The 24,849-nt window shown below is 39.1% G+C and overlaps 1 protein-coding gene across 2 annotated transcripts in view; it reads right to left on the bottom strand.

Annotated features, from left to right (window-relative positions):
- Positions 1–24,849, bottom strand: part of LOC146559708 (uncharacterized) — a 32,005-nt gene that overhangs the window by 3,473 nt on the left and 3,683 nt on the right. For both annotated transcript variants that reach the window (XM_085243409.1, XM_085243408.1), the window contains 20 exons: positions 24,632–24,806; positions 23,690–23,829; positions 22,779–22,955; positions 22,456–22,586; positions 21,530–21,687; positions 20,884–21,111; positions 20,028–20,366; positions 19,800–19,948; positions 19,376–19,634; positions 12,286–12,456; positions 11,863–12,020; positions 11,637–11,777; positions 10,843–10,984; positions 10,484–10,635; positions 10,145–10,270; positions 9,558–9,747; positions 8,117–8,191; positions 6,925–7,053; positions 6,726–6,785; positions 6,523–6,639 (listed from right to left, as the gene is read on the bottom strand). In XM_085243409.1, the coding sequence (XP_085099535.1) occupies positions 6,523–6,639; positions 6,726–6,785; positions 6,925–7,053; positions 8,117–8,191; positions 9,558–9,747; positions 10,145–10,270; positions 10,484–10,635; positions 10,843–10,984; positions 11,637–11,777; positions 11,863–12,020; positions 12,286–12,456; positions 19,376–19,634; positions 19,800–19,948; positions 20,028–20,366; positions 20,884–21,111; positions 21,530–21,687; positions 22,456–22,586; positions 22,779–22,955; positions 23,690–23,829; positions 24,632–24,806 (3,217 nt within the window). The remainder of the gene's footprint in view (positions 1–6,522; positions 6,640–6,725; positions 6,786–6,924; positions 7,054–8,116; positions 8,192–9,557; positions 9,748–10,144; positions 10,271–10,483; positions 10,636–10,842; positions 10,985–11,636; positions 11,778–11,862; positions 12,021–12,285; positions 12,457–19,375; positions 19,635–19,799; positions 19,949–20,027; positions 20,367–20,883; positions 21,112–21,529; positions 21,688–22,455; positions 22,587–22,778; positions 22,956–23,689; positions 23,830–24,631; positions 24,807–24,849) is intronic.

Raw genomic sequence — 24,849 nt, forward strand, 5'->3', positions numbered from 1 at the left:
TATACTCATTCTGCAAGAAACCAGACTGGGAGGGAAAAGACACGAAGACTGAGAGAGAAAATAAACATTTTCTTCCAAGGACTGAACTGATGCCTAAAACATAATTGAATGTGTTTAAACTGTCTTATCTCATTTAGAATACCTTTTTTTTTTGGTTTGGTTCAAGCTCAACACTGTACATACATTGTGCTGCAGACTGTATTTTTAGCACAAGACATCAATAGGTGTTACTTGTCAGTTATTGGAATCTTCTGCTAAACCCCAAAAACCACATCTGCAGTTTCGTGTATCATTTTGTGTCGTGCGAAAATGTGTGTTGTTTCAGCAATGGAAAAAAAATCAACCAGAATGTATATGACATCAGTGTTTGTTCAATGAATAAACATTCGTGCTTGGTTTACAGATGGATTTTGCTATTCTAATAACATAAGAATTACTTTATCAACTACTGGTACAAGTGTGAAAATGTGGGACAATGCTGTGGAAAGTCCCAAGCAAGCAAAAAAAAAAAGGAAATGGATGGAAGGGAAGTTCCTAAACGGAAAAATCAGTAAATGCTTCCTTATCTTATAGTATTGCTATGATGTATTCAGTTAACGGTGTGTGGAGCGTATCAGTATTTTCTCAACAGCAATGCAAAATACAGTTTGCATGTGTGTAGTTGAGGCCGATGCATGATCGCTCTTACTGCTCAGTGTACAGTTATTAAAATTAACATTGTCTTAGCAGAAAAAGTATACTTCTATCTTTAAAAGTATACTTTTAAAGATAGATTTTTATACTTTTAAAGATAGATTTAGCTCTTAATTTCTGAGTATACTCAGAAATTAAGAGCTATTAAGACTTAAAGGGAAGCTATCATTAACCAAAGCATTTTCCTTGGGAATTCTTTAGGTTGGTCAGTAGCAGTGCTAATGAAAAGGGAGTGCGGAAGGATATGAAAATACACTTGGCAGTTGGAAGAACATCCATCTTTTGTATTTTTTTTTTTTAAATAAAATAACTAGCATTTGTTCTAATAAGTTATCAGCCAGAAAAATGTACCACCGTAAAAGCGAGCTCTCAACTAGCTTCCTGTATTGTGGTTAGAGTGTAATGGTCAGTGGTTTTGTGGACTCATTTCGAGTTTTCTCACGATTACTATGAAGAGTTTTCAGTTTGTCCGTCATTTTTATTTTTTAAGTTTTGTAACAATAATAATAATAGTATCTAATCCCACTAACTGCATGTCTTTGGGCTGGGGAGGAAGCCAGAGTACCCAGAGAGAATGGGGAGAACATGCAAACTCCAGCTAAACCCCAGTTAGGTGGATTGTATTGGTGGATCTAAATTGTGATATTGTGATATGCGTGAATGTGAGTGTGAATGTCTGTCTGCGTCGTTGTGTTGACTGGCAACCTGTTCAGATACCCTGCCTGTAACCCTATGGTAGTTGGGATAGGCTCCAGCACTCCAAACACACTATTAGGGATAAGTGGAGGAGAATGAATGGATGGATAATAAGAATAAGAATAAGAATAATAACTTACATTTGTATAGCACCTTTCAAGAAGGATGCTTTTCAAAAGAATATAAATAAACAAAAGTATAGAAATAAAGAAAAAAAAAGGACTAGTTTAATAGTTTTGTTTGTTGGTTGATGATTTTTTTGCTCTCTGAGCTCCATTACTTTCTTACTGTTCCTCGCTTTATATTCTGGTAAAGTCTCTGTATTAGGTGTTTTCCTGTTTAGTTGGTTCCTATTTTAAGTAGTTGATAGTCGTTTGTGTCGTGTGCCTACAATTTACTTTCACTTTTGTTTATGGACTTTTCTACAACCATATTATTAAAAGCATGTTTTTTAGTTCAATTAAGGCTGTTTTTTTTATCTGCATTTGGATTCAAATTCTTTGGAACTGGGTTGGATTAAGGATATGCAGCAAGGATATTAAGGATATGCTCAAACATCTGCAGCAAATATGTGCTGTTGTCATGTGAATATGAATGGACTAAAATCTCTGAGAAATGTTTCCAGCATCTTTCTGAATCTATCTCATAAAGAGTTATGGAAGCAAAAGGGGATCCAACAAGGCATAGAGTTTTAAAAGACTTAAATAAAAAAATTTCCATCTGTGATGGAGCATGATTTAATTGTGAATCTGTGATTGTGCAACAGCTGAGCGCATGGTCTGAGGTGCTCTTGACTAAACCTGTCTCTGTTGTTACACTTTCTGCCAATCAAATAAAGGTACATAACTGCATCTAAGAGTAGGGGGGTGTGGGGTAGGGTGGGGGTGTGGGTCTGTCTTCTTTGGACTATTACTGCCAGAAGAAGAGGCCAAAAGCTGTGCCAGCAGAGCAAAACACTCCATCTGTTCCCCAGTGACATCCTAATGATACCCAGTCCAAATTTATTCTCTCGGTTAGTTTAACTGCTAAACTGGCCATATTTCTGGGCTACTCTAACAAGCTTACCAGCTCACAGCAGTAGACACCTATTTATATTTATCAAGAGAATTAAAGTCGACAGATGTCAACACAGTCACTATGCAAGAAACACCTCCTGGATGCACTGTCACGCATTTTCACTCATGTATCCTGGGGTCATCAGGTGTTTCGGGTCTCGCAACTTGATACACCCTCACCCAGGCGACCAGGTCGGCGGTGATCAGGCCCCGACTTGCACCATTAGCAACCCACAGATCAGCCCTCTGAAACCACAGCCACCTTGTGGCTTTCTCTGCTGCTTTGCTCACAGCCTGGATGGTCCTCTTCTTGGCTGCCCCAGACACATCCAGCCAGCACAGGACTTTGCAGAGTGATCGCCCTGCAAAACCCCTACAACCCACTTCTATGGGCTCATAGAAAGTCTTCCAGCTCCTTCCCCTGTACTCCTACACTAGTTCCTGGTATTTTGCGTGTTTCCTCTCGTTGGCCTCCTCGATCCCCTCTTCCCAGTTCCAGCATGATCAGATGTTTTGAGGCCTCAGAAATAATGATCATGTCTGGTCGGAGGGATATTTTTTCAATGTGCTGTGGGAACTTCAGCTGTTTACCCAGGTCAGCCTGAAGCTGCAAATTAGAGACGGTGTTGAGGAGGCTGGTTGTTAAATGTAGGCGCACCTGGGGTTTCTGTCCAGCCTTAATGTAAGAGATTGCCTTCCTCGGAGCATGATGGTGCTTGCTGGTCCTGATTGATGCTGACAGATGTGAACAGAGTCAAAGTTTGAATTGTGAAAGATTTTACATTTTTCTTTAAAGTGGGGAAGCACACGTGGAAGGCCGGTAATTCTCTCTACATGAGGAGCCTACTCTGCCCCCCACGCTACTCTCTCGAAACACAAACAAGAGGTCATGGAGAAGGATAATTCAAAAAAATGTTACATCGGTTATTTTGAAACAGAGTCTGTCATCATGTGGCTGTCTCCATCAAGCTGCCATCAGGATTCAAAATACTTTCTATGCCTTAAAGTCAAAGCCCACTCTTCCAGTCCTCTGTGTCTTCCTTATAACACCCTTCCACTTGCTGTGGTTATGTGCTGTCTGCTGCCATTGTGTGGGTGGAAGTGTAGCAGCTCAATGCAGCATAAGAATTGCAGCCCTTCTCTCTTGAATTTGCTCCAGAATGGATAAATCAGTTTTTGTGAAAGACGAAAGTGTCAATAATTTTATTCTTTTTTCTCAAAGAGAGAATTGCACCTCAGTTTCATGGTTCCGTGTTTTCTTGATGTAACAACACTAAAGATTCTGATTCTGATACAACAAAAGTCAGAGTGAAAAATGATGCAGTAAGTGAGTCCATTTTGTCGAAATTTCATTGAAGCTACTCATAAGTTTGGATGGCCCCCATGTGTTTGTATGCATGGCTGACAACATGAGGGCATGCTCCTTATAAGGTGTCCTGGGTTATTTCCTACCAGATCTGGCCTACGGCATTACAAAGCCTCTGGGCAGTCTAAGGTGCAACATGATAGCATCACACGAACTGAAACATAATCTCCCAGAGGTCTTGTATTGGATTTAGACTAGGGTGCAAGTGGGGGTACAAGCAGCATAACGTTCTCCACGGCCTCTCATGTCTGTCTTCATGCTCCGGGTCTTTCTTGGTGCCCTGCCAATTCAGCTATTGTATTGCAAATGCCAGTCAAGGTCCACGGTGCAGGACTGTGAACACTGGGACAACAGGACCCTCAGGGCATCCTCATGAAGTCTGTTTCTAATCATTTGGTCAGAGAAATTCATTCGTGGCCTGCAGAAGTTCATATTGTAGGGTCTGGCAATGCTCATGTGTAATACTTTATCTTTTATGAGTAACGAAAACAACAGTACACAGTATACAGAGATCATGGTCGACTTAGCGACTGCAAGAAACCCAAGTCTTCTGAGCACAATATGAGCACGAATCATACTCCCACCACCTGTGTTTGGTTTTCATCAAACACAGTGCTGTGCATCATAGCCAAACATTTCTACTGAAACGTTGTGGTTTCTTCAGATACAACATTTAAAACCTAAACCATGGCAGCTAGTTTTTAAACACATGACAGCAAAAACAGAGTGTAAGAATGAATTTTACTTTTTTCATATAACTGTCCACCGATATAACTAATTACTGTTTTAAATATTATTTATTCCTTGAATATACAACGAACATCAAAACAATATAAAAATGATCATTGTGTAGAACTACCTATTTCCAATTATATTATATTATATTATATTATATTATATTATATTATATTATATTATATTATATTATATTATATTATATTATATTATAATCAAATGCATGTTTAAATCCAGAGGATTCTAACAGACTTATTATCTGATTTATATTCAAAATTAATAATCTAAATTGCAACACAGCCAGTAACAAAAACTTAAAAATGTAGGCGAGCAGAAAGTACAATATTATCAATCACAAAACACTGTTTAAGTAATGAACTTAGAAACTTAAACACATATTTATTATAACATAATGCTGGAAACATATAGTTGTCCTTACAGAACCCGATAGGTGATGTAATGTCGTCATCATCTCTCTTTTTGCATTTCCTGTCCTCCTTTCTTTAAAATCCACTTGTCTGATCTTGGTGGCAGTGCCATTTCCTGTTGTCAGTACAGAGGGGCCTGCAGCTACCTATTCTTGTATGCAGATGTTTTCACACCTGCCTCTTTGAGTTCGCACCCATTGCCTTTTCTCACGCTATATTTCTTCCAAGCCCACATACACAAACAGATCTTGACGTAGTATTTATGATCATTTGTTTTCAGAAATAAGTACTATAGTGTCTTTTACAAATGCGCATACCGACCACCCCTCCTCCTAACCAATAACACACACATCAGCAGCTTGTCACAGTGGTTAGGATAGAGATACTGCCTTTTCAGAAATAAGTATTGTAAGCTGGTACTAACGCACATAGCTGTGCTTATGTGGTAACCTCCATTTGTACCTCAATGGTTACTTTGGGTTGCACTTGACTTTATGTAGGTATGTGTGTGTCAAGCATCGCCATGCGCATGTCCCTTCTGGTATTAGCAAATACACTTCCTTCTTCTAGTATAGTCCTGTGATCCATTTTACCTAATGTATGTTATTATTCACTAAATGTACTTATTGTACTACAGTCTGTGATCTTCTTTTGTCTTTGCCTGTCCTCCTGTAATGCACTCCTGTACTTCGCAGTTCTAAGTCTCAGATCCTCTTTAGGATGTTATCATGCAATGCCATCTGTTGACTGGCACCATAGTAAAGAAGCTCAGCTAGGCGCTGCACTATGAACCGAGTTTGATATCCATGATATACTTCTGTTATCTGTCAGTTACATGAAGGTGATTATCAACTTGATAGAACAACCCAAGCTTTTCCACAGAAACACAGCTGTTGTTAGCTAACAGCTAGCTAACCTTGATGTAAATACAACAAGCTTTGTTTTATGATCTTAAATAAAAGGTTATAGAATAATAAAATTGTTTAGAGTTTCTTTATAGTTATAACAATATCAATTTTGATGTCACAATGTTTCTGCAAAAGAGGTCTGATGGCAGTTTCTTAATTAAATGGTGTTGTCCTAGAAGCCAAACACACTAACATATGGAGAAAATCTCTCCCACCTGGGCTCCATTAAACAGCAACTAAAACACATGTGGGCATTGATGAAATCCTATCAACTGTTTAATATCAACCTACCCGAGTCACATTATCTGTAACATTTTAGATAAAATATGTGACACACTAGCTAGATGCACAGCAATGATCCAAATGATCTGCACATCTTATTCTTCAAACATGATGGTTGATTCATCTAAAAATATCTAGCTACCACCTGAGCCACGCACACATGCATAAAAACTTCATTTATAGAGTTTACCTTTCTGATTAAAATCAGGTCAGTTAAAGATTAGCTTTCATCTCTTCAATGCTTGAATGTCTATAAATTACAGTTAATGATTATGCTATCTAAAAGTGTCCTAATGTGAGCTGCTGCATACAGTTGGTGACTGTAATCGAAACAAAAAACTCAAATCTTTCCAACTTACTCGCTAGCTCTCCTGCAAGAAGCCCTGCCTTGGAGGCCCAACCCTTTAGCTGCAGCTCCACACCCTTCAACAGCTGGAACAGAGGAGAGAGCTCCAGCAGCCTTGTCCACTCCTCCTCTAAGAAACAAAGAATGGATGACAGTTGGTATGTCTTATCCCTTGAACATTTAAACTGTCCTATTATGGCATCATATCATAAATACCTGGAACTTTGGGAACAGTGATGTGTGTCGACTGAGTGGATTCTTTCATATGCTGGCTCTCTGTATGAGTAAATTAAAACATAATTGTTATTATTTTGTGACTATTTTTAATTCACCTTCTGACTGAAAATTTTAAAAGGAAGTTGTTAGCATTCTCTGATCTGTGTAGTATGAGATCAGTATGTGTGCTCTGTCTCACCCTGGGAGTGAATGCCAGAAGATCCAGTTTGTCTCTGCGAGTTGTGTGTCACTGCCGAGCTGGCTTGTAGCCCGGTGTCCTGAGATTGAGCAATGTTCCCAGTCTCCCTGAAAGACTGGGTTGAGATTCCTTTGAGAACGCACAAAGAAACGTGTTAAACCATGTATTTACGCTGCAGAGGTTTAATATGCAAGTTGCTTGCACATTATCTCAGGGTGTGAAAGAAAGCAAAAATGAAATCCTGACTAAAAAAGCAAGAATATTATTAGCGAAGATGAAAAGGCCACAAAAATTACTGATAAACCCTCAGTTGACTTCACCTTTGTGTGAACACATTGCTGATGTTCGGGTAAGGGACGCCTGATAAGGATCTGGTAAACTAAACTTGCTTCATAGAAATACCCCAAGTTAATATTTGGACACAGCAATCAAATACAGTCACAGGAATTAAGACTATTTGTTCTCTTCTTTAAAACTCCTTAGGTTTTAATTAGTTGTTTTTCCTCATGCATTGTATGGTATTGCTATGAAAGCATCGGGGGGGTTGTGTATCGTTCCTAACCCTGGACATAATATGTTTAAATAGAATGACCCATGTTTGTCTCTCGCGCCCTCTGTTCTGTTCTGTGTCTTATTGTGTGTGTCTCATGTTTCCTGTTTTGTTTTGATAGTTCCTTGTTCAGTGTATTCAGTTAGGGTTAGTCTTTTGTCTTTCTCTGCTGTCACACCCTCCCACATTGCTGTGTGTTCTCCATTGTTCCTTGTGTTTTCAAGCTTTCTCCCTAGCTCCTTGTCCTGGTTCTTGTTTTTGTTCCTAGTTCCTTGTTCTCAGTTTCCAGTTTTAGGTTTTGTTTTCATGTATTTAGTTTCGAGTCTTGCGTTTTGGTCCAACTCCTACCTGCTGCACAGCATCTCATGACATCCATACCATATACATAGGCTTAAAATAAAAAATTAAATAAAATAAATACAAAATCGAAGGGGAAACCATGACAAGTGACCTACACAATATGTTGTTTGCTCAATACACATTTTATTATCTTAGTGTTTTGGGGCAAAGATTACTCCGAGACTTAGCCAGCAGGTACATTTGTTTCACTGCTTTAAATGCTTTAATGTGCTTTTTGGCATATTGAACATATTTGTATGCTTATATGCATTATTTCTACATATACACTCATATGGCACATACCTTTCACGACAGGCACGGAGGCTGTCCAGACTCTAGATGCACTCTCCAAACCATATGCCTGCTTTGTTGACAAACCTAAAACATTAAAAATCTAACTTTAGAAGTCTGTACATTTTTGAATTATGACACAGCTTTCATAATTTTCCCACTGTACGCCATCACAGAGGATTTTTAAACTAAAGGATCAGGATTAACAAAAGTATAGTTTTAGTTATTTAAGAATTAAAGCAATTTTTGTACATGGCTTGCCCCCACCCCACTCCAGGTCATGTGAGGCCTGCTATTCCCTAACTCTCGGTTCCAAACAGATGATGCAAGGGGACCAGCATTAGAGAAGAAACTAAAAAAAACAAAAGAAATTCTCACAGAGGCAGTAAAAACTTTAAGAGTGCCCAAATCAATAATCTGGTACATTATTTAGAAAAAAAGAACACACTGGTCAGCTCAGCAACACCAAAAGGCCAGAACCCCAACAAAAGACAACTAAAGTGAATGATGAGAGAATTATTTCCATGGTTATTAAAAAAACAGGTCAAACAGCGATATGTAGCAGGAGGTAGATGTATCAGTATCAAATTCTACCGTTAAGAGATGCAAATACAGAGCAGAAGACTTTCATCAAGTATTCAAGTATTAAAAACTGATATTTAAAACTTTTATATAAATATATTTAATATTTAGTTTTCCAATCAAAAGTAATAATAAAGTAATAAAATAATTATTCAATTCAAAATTGGCAAGGCAAAATTACAAAAACTATTACACTGTCGAAAAAAGAACCCCATCGGCCTAACTGTACTTTATATCATCTAGTTTGGTCTAGTCCCACGGTACGATTGTTTTATTTTTAACTTTTGCTGTGTTATTATTAAAGGTGTCAATTTTTATGTCTTGGAAATGTCCTTGAGTGTTTGAAATGCAGAAATATTATTTGTTATTATTGTTATTAACATAAAATGTTGATTTCATTGCTTGTTAAGTTCAACGTACTACAGAGAAATAAGGCTGTCTCAAAGGCCTCTGTTGTTTTGTAGAACATTTTTAAAATGTGGGAGTTAAAATAAACATGAGCTCTGGAGATTGTCATGATTGATTGTCTTGGGTTGTGGTCATGTGACCAGTCACAGGTGATTTAAGATCCCTGATTTAAGATGATGAAAAGCAGGTGTGCTCAAAATGTCACGCACTGCTAAGATACAGGAAATAAGTTGATAAGTTGAGTTCTGCAGTATGCTTTTTTGTGTCCTTATATTTTTTTGGGGCCCAGTACTTAACTCATATATTTGTGAGTGCATGGATGGTTTTTCTGTTTTATGCAAAGACTTTATATACAAACATCTTAAGCTGGCACATCCAATGGCATGGAGAAAAGCCAAAAATTGCCTTTATTTAACTGGAAACTGTGCTTTCTTCAGGGCAATCTGTAGTATATATTATGTACCAGAGATGTGCTGATTGCATGTGTTGGAGGAGAATCCAGCTGGCTGTTTTTCTTCAAGGAGCTGGTTCAGTCTCTCGAGCAGAGGCAAAGCCTTCTGCTGAAGCAAACCCATGATCTTCACATTCGGTTGGTATCCACTGTACTGCACCAGGCCATATTCCTTGAACCAAAACTTCCCACACAGTACAGCCTAGACAGTCGAGCAGAAAAAGATAACTGTTACGCAATCCAAGCATTTATACAACAAGAGTCCAATCTTAAACCAAGGCACCTCACTGTCTTACTTTTACCTTCTAGTTTACCTTGAAGACCTAGAAGGATTGTTAAAATGACCCCACTATACACTCCTACAAAGTTTTATCAAAGATTTATCAGAATTGATTTGAAAGTTTATGAGTTGCAAACTCTACCAGCAAAGCCATAACTTTGATGGTGATGAGATTAAGCTTGCTTTCACCTCACTTTGGCTGTTTACTAAAGGTTCAAACAAAACAGAGAGCAAAATAAAAGATAAAAATATCTGTTCTGTTTTCTGCTATTTTTATTTCTTTTAAGGGGTTTATTTATATTCAGTGTTCTTTATTCACCTGAGCAGTGTCTGCACGGAGCAGCGAAAGGTGTCTGACAAAGTGAAGTGGATTAAGAGTGGCCTCCAATTCAGTCTGTCTGGAACAACACTGCTCCACCAGCTCTCTCTGTCCCAGCTCTCTGTCCTGCAGGAAAAATAATGACAGCCTTGTTATTTACAGTGTTAGAGAGTGCTTTTCACAGCAAAGAGCTGGCGTTAAAGTTTAACTACAAGACGTTCCAAACCTCTCTATACCATACATTTTTTACTGCTGGCATAAAAGAGGAAGTGGCCTAACGGTGTCACTCATTTACACAGCTGAAGTGATAGCAATAAACCATAAAGCAACTGTTCTTACTGTAGCATGAATGTTTGTTGACCAATCTCCTGCCTGTGCCATCCATTTTTCCTGTTCCTCCTGCAGCTGATCCATATACATGTCCAATTTATCAAGGCCAGAGAGGAGCTCTGAATGCCAAACACACTGCTGATCCCATTCCTCCTCGTCACCTGTTCCCACAGATGGAGAAACATAAGCTTAAATGCCTGCCAAACCAAATAAAAAGAAAAATAATATTTTAATTAATTAGTGTGCTGTGAGACACTGGCAAGAAACCACTCTCCTTTGGAAAGCTATGAATATAAGTGCACTGCAGGTCATGACTATAATTTCCTTCGTGCTTTCATTCACTCCTACCAGCTTGCCAAATAACTGACCTAACGTGAGGATGTGCAGAACAAGTGGAGGCAGGATCAGAGCCAAGCGGGAGTGCTGAGCTGCTCTCCTCTGGGCCTCTGTCTGTGCTGAATCCTGCAGCTCCATGGCTGCTTCCCTCAGCTGCTTCCCAGACCACTGGGCCTGAAACAGAGTACAGACACTGTGAATGAGAAAAAGATGCACATATTTGCACAATGACACTAAAAAGCCAAATGCATGAACATATCCCCATTCTAAGGTGCAGAGAACAGACACACACTTTCATATCTTCATGTAGAGGAACATTGAGGAGGAACAACATTTTCACTTGCAGTGCAATAAAGAAATTGAAAACTTTATTTTCCAGTGTTTGCTCCCGATTCATTTGCATTATTTGTAAATGTTAAAACAGCTCAACCCCTTTGAATTTCTTGCTCTATAATAATAATGGATTGGATTTATATAGCGCTTTTCAAGGCACCCAAAGCGCTTTACAATGTCACTATTCAGTCACTCTCACATTCACACACTGGTGGAGGCAGCTACGGTTGTAGCCACAGCTGCCCTGGGGCAGACTGACAGAGGCGAGGCTGCCATTTCACACCATCAGCCCCTCTGGCCAACACCATGTAGGCAGTAGGCTAAAGTGTCTTGCCCAAGGACACAACGACCAGGACAGAGAGCCCGGGGATCGAACCGGCGACCTTCTGGTTACAGATGCGCTTCCCAACCCCCTGAGCCACGGTCGCCCCTATACTTCGAGTTAAGGCTCTATAAGATATTTAGAACCAGAAAGGAAACCGCTCCTGCTGACCTGATAAGAGTTTACGTCTGTGACTCTAAAGAAACACTGGGACAGAGTCGAGTCCAGATCAGTTAGAATATCTTCCTCCCGCTGCCTCTGCTGCTGCCAGTAACCGTTTCGCACACACACCTCTCTTTGAAGTGCCTCCACCTGGCAGGAAGAAACAAAAATATATATATCATATCAGATATCACATCAGAAGAGGGGGGCATTTGTGAAAACATCTATCTGTTACCTGCACACTGTCAGTTTGCTCTCTAATCATTAACCAGTAGGAAGATGTAACTGGCACAACATTTTTTCTAGATGCATCCAGCCTTGCCCCGACGACTGGGGCCAACAGCCCTGTCACTGGGTCAACAGTCTGAGATCCATAACGGATCGCCACCAGTCCTGTGAAGTATAACAGCATCAGTAAGCAGAACTTCCACAATTCTGTAATGTTTAACTGAATTTAATTGCCGCCAGGCCCGGGAGCTGCTGCCAGTCTCCTCTGAAGCCTTCCCCAAACTCCAGCCTCAGTTCATACTCACGCCACCTGCCATTATCTCCTAGACATGCTATCAAATCTAAATTAGGATGCGGTCCTAGCTAGTGAAAAGCCAATTAGACAAGATTAGGTTTTATACTATATATCAAAAGCATGTTTTCACAATACCTTTTCCATTTGGGTCCTCCATGGTCCCTGCCAGTGGTATTGTTTTCCCAGAAACAAGGTCAATCTGAAATCCCAGGATCGGTACACTAAGGCCAGATCCTAAAGGATCAGGATACTCCACCCCTAGCAAAGCCGGTACACATATATCTGAACCTGGCAGAGGCATCTCTCCTGGTATGAACAAAACAGAAGCGTGTTATAGAAGAAGAAACAAATGCAATCATTCAAGTTCTGTCAACTAACATATTTCTATCAAGGCTTTTTAACCAGTGTTAAAAAGAATGAATTTTTACATTCATTACACATAAATGCAGACAAAACCTTTTTTAAATGAAACATGATCATGATTTCTCGAAACATCTTACAAAACATGTTAAACATCATGAGAAGTGAACCTAATCACCTTAATGATTATCAAGGAAAAAAGGTCAAACACTGCAGTTGTGGCAACTACAATGGGAAAGTCAAAGTAACTCACTGAAGATCTACAAAAAAACTGTATATAAATCTACAGTTTATATCTACAGCAGCTGTAGATTCCAAGACTTCAACAACTGTAGACACAAACAATTGTACATAAGAGGAAATAAAACAGCTCCACCCAGAGGAAATTGGTTTGTTCAGGAACCACAAAAGCTCAACCAAACTCAGCCATGAACTGGAAACTTCTGGGACACCAGCATAACTGTTTCCAGTCAGTCACAGTGGTGGTAGCATCATGCTGTGGGGTTGTTTTGCTGCCAGTGGTACTGGTACATTGCGCAAAGTGGATGAAATATTGAAGGATGGTTACTTCAAATTCTTTAACTTCACCTTAAATCAACAGCTAGGTGGTTGAAACACGAGGGAATATGTATATATTTGAGCCTGAATACATTTTTGACAATGTGTGGATGTCAAAGGCCAATTCTTGGTTTTTAAAGTTATTAAAAATGTATGCTGTATAATAGTTCCACTGTGGAAAAGGAAAAATTGAAAAAATTAATTAAAAATGCCTAAGTACCATGTTATTCGAAAGTTTATATAAACTTCTGACCACAACTATTTATCGATATTGAAATCCATGCCATAAAGTTCCCAGTGCACAGTTTCTGTGCTGATGTTAATGTCAGAGAAGGTTTGGCGCTGTGCAGTTATTGAGCGAGCAGTAAGTAGCTCACCACTTAAAGACCTCGTTCTGTAAGTTGACATGGTCTGACTCTTCATGACTGTGTTGTTGTGGTTGTGGTACACTAATGCCACTTACAGTTTGTCATGTCTAGGGGGGAAGAAATGTCTTGTTGCAACCCGTTAATGTAAACTACTCAAATTCAGTGAACTCTTTATAAAATCCCATTCTTTTATTAGCATTTTTGTAGGTGCTTCATTTTATGGAGCTGTGAGTGTGGGACTGAAAAACATCTGAATTCAAAGATTAACATGTAAACGTCAAAACTCTATGCAAAGCCTTTCTGGGATTTCTTAATACGTGTAGTTTCCTATTGTGCAGGAAACTGTTTAACTCCCTCACAAAGGCTGCCTTTTGGTTTTTGGCCTAACGCTCTCTCTGGTTACCAATCAGCTATTTCTAATTACTTTGTACTACTGGAGAAACACGTTTCCATGCCTGCAGGAGACTGCAATGCAAACTATGTAAATCAAAACTGGATTATTTCTGGGTCTTGTGCATACTGAATTATAAATATGCTTTATCTGCAGCCAAGGTAATATGTTTCTTTTACATAACCAATGGCAACAAAAGGTCAAGCATACTTCTCGGCGCAGCAGCCAAATTTAGCTTAGAGGTTTAACATTACTTAGGTTAACTAGAGGTTTGCCTGTCTGCTGTAAAAAGTTAAATGTCTCTTAATTTCCAGTTAAAAAAAAAACAAACAGACACTGGCCATTAAACTAACAGTCACTTTCATTTCTCAAATTGTGAAAAATCTGTTATGTTTGATTCTAACCGTTCTCTAATAATCATCACATGAACGATATCACCAAAACACTTTTTCATAAGTTTTTTTAGGTCAAGGTTTTTTAATTCAGGTTGCTTTCGGTGTCGGAAAAAGGTCATATGAAAAAAGTGAGGCATGATGACTCATTTCCAAAAGCCATATTACGCTTCAAATTTTATGGGTCATTAACGTTGTTCCACTAACGAGGAGCCAATAACTGAAAGATGTACTCAGTCCTTAGCAAATGATTTGTGTTTTATTTATATATATATATATATATATATATATATATATATGTGTGTGTGTGTGTGTGTGTGTGTGTGTGTGTGTGTGTGTGTGTGTGTGTGCAATATCTGCTTTGTTTTATTTATCTATTTATTTATTTGTTTGTTTGTTTTTTTTTGAGACAGGCTCCTTGTGATATATAAAGGTCGTGTAAAAAAAAAAAAAACAACTTTAACTTAGTAAGTGTCATTGTCCTGGAGCTCTTCTTCACTTCCAAAGCCTAATTTAAACTTTGAAAACAGACATGGACAGACAAATTACCCATGAAATGTTTCTCCTTTGTTTTCAGCAGCAGTAGATATTTACTCACTTTTTATAGAAACACCCAAAAAGCAAATCAAATGGTGTGCATATTCCCATGTGCAATACGATAAATAAAATGGCTACATCTTCCTGTTTTCGAAAGCATGGACTTTGAGGGGTGTGTATCACAATGGGCTGTGCAAAAATAAACATGGGTTGAACAAGATTCATTTTATGCATCTATAATTTGGAATTGAGTGTGACTCAGGCACCCCACACCTTGCAAACCTATGATTCACACCACCACCATTAGTTCATATTTGTGACATGATGGTAGGGATGATTCACACCACTAACAACAGTTCACAGTTATATGAAGTAATTTGTCACAGAAGAAAAAGTGTGACCATGTGAACTGTATTGCCTGTGTGACATTAACCCCTGGTGGGACAAAGGGTTATCAGAATTCAAGTTTTTCCTAATTAATAAATCAAAGAAACCTTCTTTCTTACTGTTGTTTTGTCAAGATTCAATTCTACTCCATTACAAATTACTGGTAACAAATTGAAAAAAAAAACTACTATGTTATTTTTTGTATTATTTTTTTGGACACTTTTACTTCTATGATTATCAAAGTTCCGAACTATACTCTCATGCATTTTAAGTATGAATACACTATTATGATGATACCTTTAAAATCAACAGTTCCCTGTTAATGGTGCCAATTAATATCCACACCATTGATTTTTGCAGTAAATACATTAGGCTTTGCATGTCTCTGTGTTCTACTTCTACTAATGTGCAACACTTTTCTGCTTTGGTGATTTTGACCTCAGTCTTAAAAGTAGGTTAGCTCATGAGTTTCATTTTGCACACTTGGGGAAATCCAAGCTGTGGAGCCTAAATATACTTTGACTTGTTTTCACATTTACAGTTTATGTAAATCTTCTTTGTATTTGCTCCCACTTTATCTCTCAGTTTCATTTTCCCCTGACATGCAATTATGAGGTATTTCTCTGCACTGCTACGCTAACGATACTCTGGTGCAGCTGGGTGTTAAAGCCTGTGACCTTAGCATGCTGAGATCACTAAATGACTCACAAGATTATATCAAAAACAGAATGTCTCAGAAATTTTCTGCAGCTTAATTATATCAGGAAATAAATCCTGTGTTTTGCTGACTCCCTGATGGATCACATTAAGCCCCCTACAAACAAACATAGGTATTGCTTTGATTGTAACTTAAGTTATTTACTAGGGGTGCAACGATATTCGTATCGATATTGAACCATTCGATACAGTGCTTTCGGTTCGGTACGCATATGTATCGAACAATACAAAATTTGTAATTTATTTTATCAACTTTCCTTCTGACAATGCTGTCTGTGTTGAGCGCTCAGTGAATCTGCGTTCGACTACTCCGCCTAGGCTGCACTGTCGAGCGCAGATCCACTGAGCGCTCAACACAGACAGCATCGTCAGAAGGAAGAGCGCAGGGCAAGCTAGCGAGACAGAAGTTAAGCTCTCCTTGCAACATGGCAAATTGAACCTCCCCCACCCTCATTCAGATCTGGCGTTTGGAATTATTTTGGTTTTCATGTGACGTATGACCCTGAAGGTAAGCGCGTCATGGACTAAAGTAAAACAGTATGTTGGATGTGCCACGCAATGCTCAATTACATGGGTGGGAACTGGTGTGTTAGCGCAGTTAGCTCGTTAACGTGTTGGCCGTCCAGCCCCATGCACGGGGCGATCCGCGGTAGCTCGTTAACGGAGATTTGCCGTGTTGTGGCGTTAAGGTCATTTCAACGAGATTTACGCTGACAGCACTAGTGGGAACAAAATGAATATGACTGCACATTTACGCCGACATCATCCTAGTGCAAAGACAAGTGGAAGCAGACAAAAACAACAAGCATGCATGCTACAAACTTTACCCGAGTCATTTAGACAGCCGTTAGCACATGATTCTCCTTAAGGGGACCTGATATGTTTAATATGCTGCTGAGAATATACCCCAGAAGAAGCGTATAGTATAGCTTTTATTTTGGAAAGAGCCATTTCTCTGTAATAAACTCTCTTTTCCAAAGATGAGTGATTCCTCAATCAGATACAGGGCTCGCAATATCGCTAGCCCGACGTCCTGGGGCTAGCGATTTTTCCAGTCGGGCTACCAAAATCTATCTCTGCCCTGCCCGTCGGGCTATCGTAGGAAGGAAAAATATATGTCAATGCTTTTGCATTCTTTCGGAAATGTAGCTGGGTAATTATGTCATTGGCATCGGTGAGCCACTGTCAATATGTGACATATTGAAATCGCGTTTGAATTGGCGCTTGTTTTTTGCTTTCACTTTGCAATCGCGCAAACTGTGTATAGAGAGCGACATTACTGATTGGTGAGTGACAATAATTTGTGCACCAATTCCTCTGACATCGTCTTATCAATCGTTAGCTTACTATGCAAACATGACAAGTGAAATCTCCCGCAGCTTAAACATGTGAGAGGTTGATCGCGCAGAGAATCGCTGAGCTTATGTGAGTGCGTGTGTAAAAGCAGCAGGATATATATTAGTTCTGCTGAGCCAAATAAGACAGGTCAGGGTGAAGAAGTGACAGCCAAAGAAAAGCTTACCACAAAACGGAAAAGTTATGACAAATCAGACTATAAGGCAAAAAGAAAGTGCAGCTTTATGGTTTCATGGACAAAAGAATTTCTGTGGCTGCGATATGATGAGCTATATAACCGGGGCTGCACATAAGTGGTCCGCAGGTGCGCATTCGCTGTCAAAATAAAAAACACGCACAAGGGTTAGGGTTAAATTTAAAAACTGTACTTTTGAGTTAAAATATATATTTATAATTTTAATAAATGACAAATTAAAAAGGCATGAACATTTTTTTTGTATCGAAAAAATATCGAACCGTGACACCAAAGTATCGAACCGAACCCAACCGTGAATTTTGTGTATCGTTCACCCCTACTATTTACATCAACTTTCAAAAGTAAATACAAAATAGAAATAAATCTATATTTAAAAGATATAGGCCTTTTCACATGTCTTTGTCTCCTCATCCCTACAAATATTTCAACAGCCTCTTCCCCTGCCTCAATTAAAAACTCATTAATTGCCTCCTGAATGTACAGAACTTGGTTGCCATGACTACTAAACAAAAACCAAAAGTAATGACAACATTTTATCAGTACTTACACTTTGGGTGATTTTTTTTAACCATGTTCATCAATTATAAGCATTTTGATTGTTTTATGTTTTCAGTATCTTGTGATCATTAATGGACAATAACGTGTTTCTGTAATCCGATTACTTTTTCAAGTAACGAGTAATTAGATTACTGTTACTTTCTCATAAACAGGCTGCGTAACTGCGTTACTAAACCATGATTGTTTGTGAGAGTGTCTCATGACAATGACGTACAAGCGTGCAACGTCCATGGCAACAACAAACGTGTGTAGATCACCAATGGATAATATGGAGCACGGTAGAGAGTACGACCGTGCAGCGCTTAAAGCTTGGAAGTACTGACATTACTTTGAGTTTGACTCCGTAAAAAGTGACACAAACATTAGTGTCTGATGTACACTCTGTGTGGGAATAAAACTTTTTTCTACAGAAAAAAATGGAAACTTCAAATCTGAGCAAGCACCGAGCACGCTGTAACAGGAATGTGAAATTCACAGAGAAACCCCCAGATCCCCCCACTGACATGACCGCTGCAGCACCACACCACACTCCTGCTAAACAGGTGAAACTAGATGTAAGAGTGACAGGATTTTGTGCTGTGGAATCTTTGGTTTTATTTATTTTTTGCTGTCTTTTACTTGCATCTATTTGAAAGAGTGAGTATAAACACAAAACATTATTTATATGCTCGAATATGCAGAAAATAGGTTTAAATGTTAAACAAATTTCTTCAGGTGAAAAACTGTTGCGTATAATTAAATTTTTGCTTGATGCATTGTGCATAAAGTTAAAAATTAAAACTAAGTAATCTAAGTAACTAAGTAATAAGTAATTAATTACTTTTGGAAATAAGTAATCAGTAAAGTAACAGGATTACTTTCTTGGAGAAGTAATCAGTAATTAGTAACTATTAGTTCTTGCATTCTTGTGTAGGTTGTAGAAATAAAAGTAAAACTGTATGCTTATGCAACCTTCGGTTGTTCTTGGCCTCTGCACAGAACTGTGTATTTCAGCGTTCTTACCATTTATATTTGCTCCAATATCAAGTCTGAATCTCTCTTCTCTGAGAAATGACTTCATTAAATTTTCTGAAGTTAGTAATAAGTGCATTTCAATATGCTGAGTAAGAGACCAACACCTCGTAATTTTTCCTTTCAGCAACCAGACTGTTTGTGGAAGATGGTGAGCAAAGATTAAGATGAAAAGCTATTAGGAGATTGAAATGCTAACTTTTTTTTCCATGTGGAGAAATGTATTTTTAGTAAACTTAGAGAAGCTAAAAGTTTAGAGAGCACCTAAAGGTGAAAGATAAGAGCTTCTCAAGAGAGAAAGAAGCAACAACAAAAAAAAGGAGAGAAGAAAAAATTTTTTTTTTTTAAAACTGTTTTGTACTGCCCAAAACAAACTATTCAAGTATTTCCTCACCCAGAGTCCCTCCATCCTGCTGCAGACCCATGGACCACTCCTGCAGGATCTCCAACCTGGTCTGCAGCTGTAGTTGACAGTGCAAACTCCTCCCCCAGGCCTGCTGGAGCTCTTTGGCTGCAGTGAGAAGATGATCTTGTTGACTACTCCCTCTGTCACTGCCAGGTTGGGACTGCACATGTTGCAAACTTTGATCTGAACCCCACTCTTCAGTTAGTGGCTTCAGCACATTCAGTACTTTGAACAATGCTGCCAGAACCTGTGAGACACAAATCTTACTCTGACTCCAAAAATGTTTTTATTTTTGAATCAAACATCTGCTATTATCTGTTTCATTTGTTTTGTTACATAGAAACAGTTACTTTTTATCATATCGATACTTATTATGTGAATGCAACCAAAAGCAATCAGTCTAATTAAGCACCTTGCTTTCTAATAAAGTTTGATATCCTCCTGCATGGGGCACTAGTTGTCCAGCCCGTATGGTTGCCCCTCCAACTCTCACCATCTGCCCACTCAGTGGTTCAACAAAGGGCTCACCCAGCAGGACTCCACCTACTGGCAGCACATCTCCTACAGAGGCACACAGAACAAGTTTGTCTGACTGAAATTATGTACTCTAGAGTGTAACGGGAACTCCAGCAGCTCTAACCTGTGATTGGATCCAAGTTCACCCCGACGGTGAGCACAATGTTCCCTGTCCTGGAGTCCAGCATAGGATAACCAATCTGTATAGGCTGTGGTAAGCGGGTGAGAGGGCAGACATGGATTCTTCCCAGAGTGTAGACTAACCCAGTTTGGGGGTGAATGGTTACTGCCAGAATAGGTACTGGGACCCCTTTGTCAGGGTCTGCCATGGGAATCCCCAGCTGCAGTCTCTGGCCTGGTCGGAGGCCTCTGAGGTGAGTGCTGGGGAGAGGCTGGTCTGAGTGGCAGGAGGTCGGGTAAGGAATGAAAGGAAGGAGAGGACTATCCCACTTCCTGTTATCATCTGGAATCATTTAAAAACAGCACATAATTGCTTTTTAATGCAGAGGTCTCAGACATGTTTCATGAACCATATGAGCCCTTCTTCAGAAATCTTTAATGCGTGTCATAAGTTATTTTCCATGAGCTATTTTAGCATAAAATGGTTATATTCATTTTGATTCAGTTCATTGCTGCTTGAAATGACCAGGATCCCAGTGTATTAGGCTTTCTATTTGTAGAAACAGCATGTTTTGGTCAGGTTGTAACATGTTTAACACAAATGATCTGTTCTTCTTTAGTAATTGTATTCTAATAGCACGGTTTTAAAAATGACTCTTGGTGAGTTTAGATTTATTCATCTCTAAAATACAAAAGATTGCCATTGGTGTTTTGTGTTTTCTGAGCATAAACACAAGATTGATTGATTGGGCTCTTTATTTTTTTTAAAAAAAAGTCTGAACTAAGTTCACATGAAATCTTTTTTCTTTGACTGTTTTATTTAGCATTGCCCTCCTCAGTAACCCACAGCCAATTCATACCTGTACAATGGTCAGCTGTGCAAACTAATGTAGAGCTGGCAGGATCATAGGCCACGTTTCCAGCAATGGGCAGAACTCTACCGGTGTGTGGATGAACAAAGAAATTAGGCGGCACTGCCATCGTGTGGCCGCTGCTCAGCAGCACATGGCTGTGAGCATTTGGCCTTATGAGGCCTGTGACTGAATCACAATAAACAGTCCCAGAGACACGGACGGACCCATCAGGATCTGGAGTTAAGCAGAAGAGGAGATTATTGTGATCAATCATCTAAATAAAATTTTCATTTAAACCCATTCACACTGTTTGTAAATTTAAATCCACAGCCTTATGTGGCTACACAGTTATGTTTGATTTACAACAAAAACATACAGTGTATTTATTGGATACATCATCTAACATTTAGCAAATTAATAATGGCCTGTATTTGCATAGCGCGTTACTTAATCCCTAAGGACCCCAAAGCACTTTACACTACATTCAGTCATCCACCCATTCACACACACATTCACACAATAATGTATTCTAACCCAGCTTTTCTCAGCCATAGTCTGTCTGCATGTTGCAGTTCACCTAATAAGCAGCAGATGGTGTAGTTTCTTTAAGAAACATAGGCGCAGATAAACAAATGAAAGAGTTTTGACTCACCAAAGATGTCATCTTTGGTAAGGACAGTTCCAGTATCAGGGCACAACAGTTTGGCTCCTATACCTTCGCCCAACAAGCCCCAAGACCCCTGACGGTGGCACTCTGCCGACAGTAGATCTCCCATCTCATCGACCAGTGATGTTAACCTCTGGATCAAACTGAAGATGGGAGACAGCAAAATGAATATTCAAGGGAATTTAAACCCTTAAACTCTAAGGTTCCCCATTACTACAGTCATGTGGAAAAAGAACGTTTTCACAGGACTCTATGCATGTGGAAAACGACATACATCCCACAATTCAAAAGTTTGTAGAATCACTTTTTAACCTGAATAAATTGATTATTAATAATTGAGTATTCATTGATGGACAGCTCTTTTAAGGTCCCACCCTTGTATTTCACTAAGGACTTTGATTTGCTAACTGCACCGCCTTCTTTTCTTTTTCATCCAATTTCTTGTACCTTTGCTGCTGCACTGAAAATCATTGTCCTGTTATGTTACCCAATTTCAGCCATCTATGTTACCATCTAGAGTCTACTCAAAGACTGCAAGTTGCCTAGATCCTGTTGGTGCAAAACAAGCCCAATTATCACCCCTCCACCCATGTCCTTGACAGTTAGTATCAGATGATTGTGCTGATATGCTGTGTTTGGTTTCCACCAAACATGGTGATGAGCATTATGTCCAAACATCACTACTTTGGACTCATCAGTCCAAAGGACAGTCAGTCAGTTCTATAAATTTTAATTGTGCTGTCATAAACTTTGAGGTCTGTAGCGTCTGATATGTGGCTCCTGGGTTTTTTGGTCAGACCCTGGGGTGAATTTGTTGGGACCTCCACTGTTGGGGTACTGAGTAAACACACACCTGGCTCTTTCTTTTTCACATGGCTGTACTTGAATAACTGAACAAATGAAAGCTTTACATTTGTTGGAACAGTTCAGTGGAAGTCTGGTTGTTACTATAAAGCTTAGACAGTAGTCTGGTGCACTCTCTGAGCCGAGATGTGAACACACTGTGGATCCTCCACTGGGCCTGCTGCTCTCGCCTCAGAACCTGAAGAAAACCAGTCATACTTGATCATGTATACCTTGCTAATGCAATAATTTTACATCTGAAAGTATATACTTGTTGAGCGATGCTATCTAAATATACTTTACTCAAACTGATGCTACACTTGCTATTAAAACTTTTGTTAAAAATTTGAATATAATTTGACATGTATATGCAGCTTAATAAAATGTAAACCTTCAGCTGACTGTCAAGTAGTGTCCTCAGCTGTGAGGCCAAAGATTTTCGTCGCACCACCTCTCGTTCAATCTCCCTCCTGAACATCGCATAACCTTCCCCCGGCTTTTCCTCAGCGATCATATGCGGATGGAGTATTTGCAGTTTCCCAAGCACTCCTTGGTATAGCTCTTTTACCTAGATGAACACATATTTTGGAGACAAAAAGAAAACATTAAGTGTTTGTCATAAGCAGATAATCTATTGACAGCCCAAAGCAACAACCACACATTTAAATAGCACTAGTGAGAAATGCAAGCTGCAAGAAGTGCATCAGTGCAAAATGTTCCATCTCCACTTACATCTTTAACACCTGAGCTGTCCTGAGGGCTGTAACCAAAATCTGTTTGCTTTTTTAATAACTTAACTTTTCCAAACATTCCCAAATTGCTCTTTCTCAAATTACACAAAAATAAGATTCTCTCTTCCAAATGTTCACTACAGCAAATATTCTGTTTTGGCAAGAGATGGTTCCCAAAGCGTGCTGGATGTAGAATGGCACATGTATGCTGTGAATTCTCCACAAAATGTCCTGTTCAATGGGACATTACTGAAAGTTTGTACTCGGGAGCTGTTAGGTTTTCCAATCAGACTGAATCAGACATTTGTATTCTTCCCTGCAAAGAAGCTTCATTTTAAAAAAGAAAAAAAAAGACACCTGAGGGCTAAATTATTTATTGCCTATTCATAAACCAATAATATAGGCATATTCAATATGCAGCTTTTATTTTAAGAGTGCAAAAGAGAATACTCTTTTGTCTGGTGTGTTTCTTGAGAGAATAAGCATGAGTGTGTGAGTGAGACAAGAGAGTAAGCGTTTATCATTTGACATGCTTTGTGATTGATTGGCATTTAAACTAACAGCAGCAGACCTCAGTGGTGAGCTGTCCCAGTCGTGTAGTGACAGACAGGCTCTGCTTGAGCAGGAGGCTGTAAAAGGTGTTGCTGTTGAATGCCTCCAGATCCACCTGGTGTTCATAATCCCAGAACTCCTCCGAGGCGTCTGTGGAGGCTGTAAAAAAAAACACCGTCACAAAGAAAAGGATTACAACAATATAAAAAACTCATCCAACTTATTTCAAGGTGAACTTTGATAGGTTATAGCATTATATGATCTTTTGAAACACGTAAGCATGTTTTGCAACATCCTCTCTACTGTTCATTTACAGACACACAGAAGCCTTGCTAAACATTTCACATTTTACAAGCATGTAGCAGGTACTTATTTCTCCCTTTTAACAGGTATTTTAATATGAAAATGTAACATTTTGTGGCATAAGAATTCATTTTAAATGAAGTAATAAGGTCTTGAGGGAACTCCATAAGTTCCCTAAAGATCACTGATGTCCATGGACAAGCTGTTCCTGGCAGTTCCTAAAGCTTTTTCAGTTATTGTGGAATGATCTGTCTGCCCATGTTACGTTGCTACCCCTTGATTTGGGGGGTATTTTGGTGCTTTTTAAAGCACTTTGTCAAAACTGTGTTTTTTATAAGGGCTCTATAAATAGATTGGATTGGATGTGGGCTGTTTTGATTTTACTATCAAAGAGAAATCAGGCATGTAAAGAGGGGTTTTTCCAGCAGTGTTTGGTTGGAAATTTCACCTTAGGGTCATTGCCGGTGCTACATGAGATGTTACAAGGGTTCTCAATGTGTCAGTGTGTCGTTTCATGTTCATTCAAGTGCCATATGTGTACACTCTGCAGGTGCATTAGTTGAAGTGGAGAAAACCATGTTATTTATGTAATGTATTGGGCTTTAGGGTTTCGACGAATGAGTAAAGTGTCAAAGTGTTTACGTCTACAATGTTCCACCTGGCTGAATGGAGCCTTGAGTTGTTCTCGATTGTTGGTTTCGATGAGTCTTTCTCTGTGAGATCACCCTTGAACCTTTTGACGAGTAGTCATCCATTTGGTAGGCCAGCTGCAGCGAGCGGTACCGTGCTTTGATTGGCTCCTTCTCTGGCCATCCATATTCACGAAACAGGATCTACATAGTACAGACTCATCAATTAGAGTGATACTTTTATATT

This window comes from Mchenga conophoros, linkage group LG14, assembly GCF_057382185.1.
Source record: "Mchenga conophoros isolate Kocher_MC1m ecotype Shallow Benthic linkage group LG14, M_conophoros_male_GT1.1, whole genome shotgun sequence".
NCBI classification, from domain to species: domain Eukaryota; kingdom Metazoa; phylum Chordata; class Actinopteri; order Cichliformes; family Cichlidae; genus Mchenga; species Mchenga conophoros.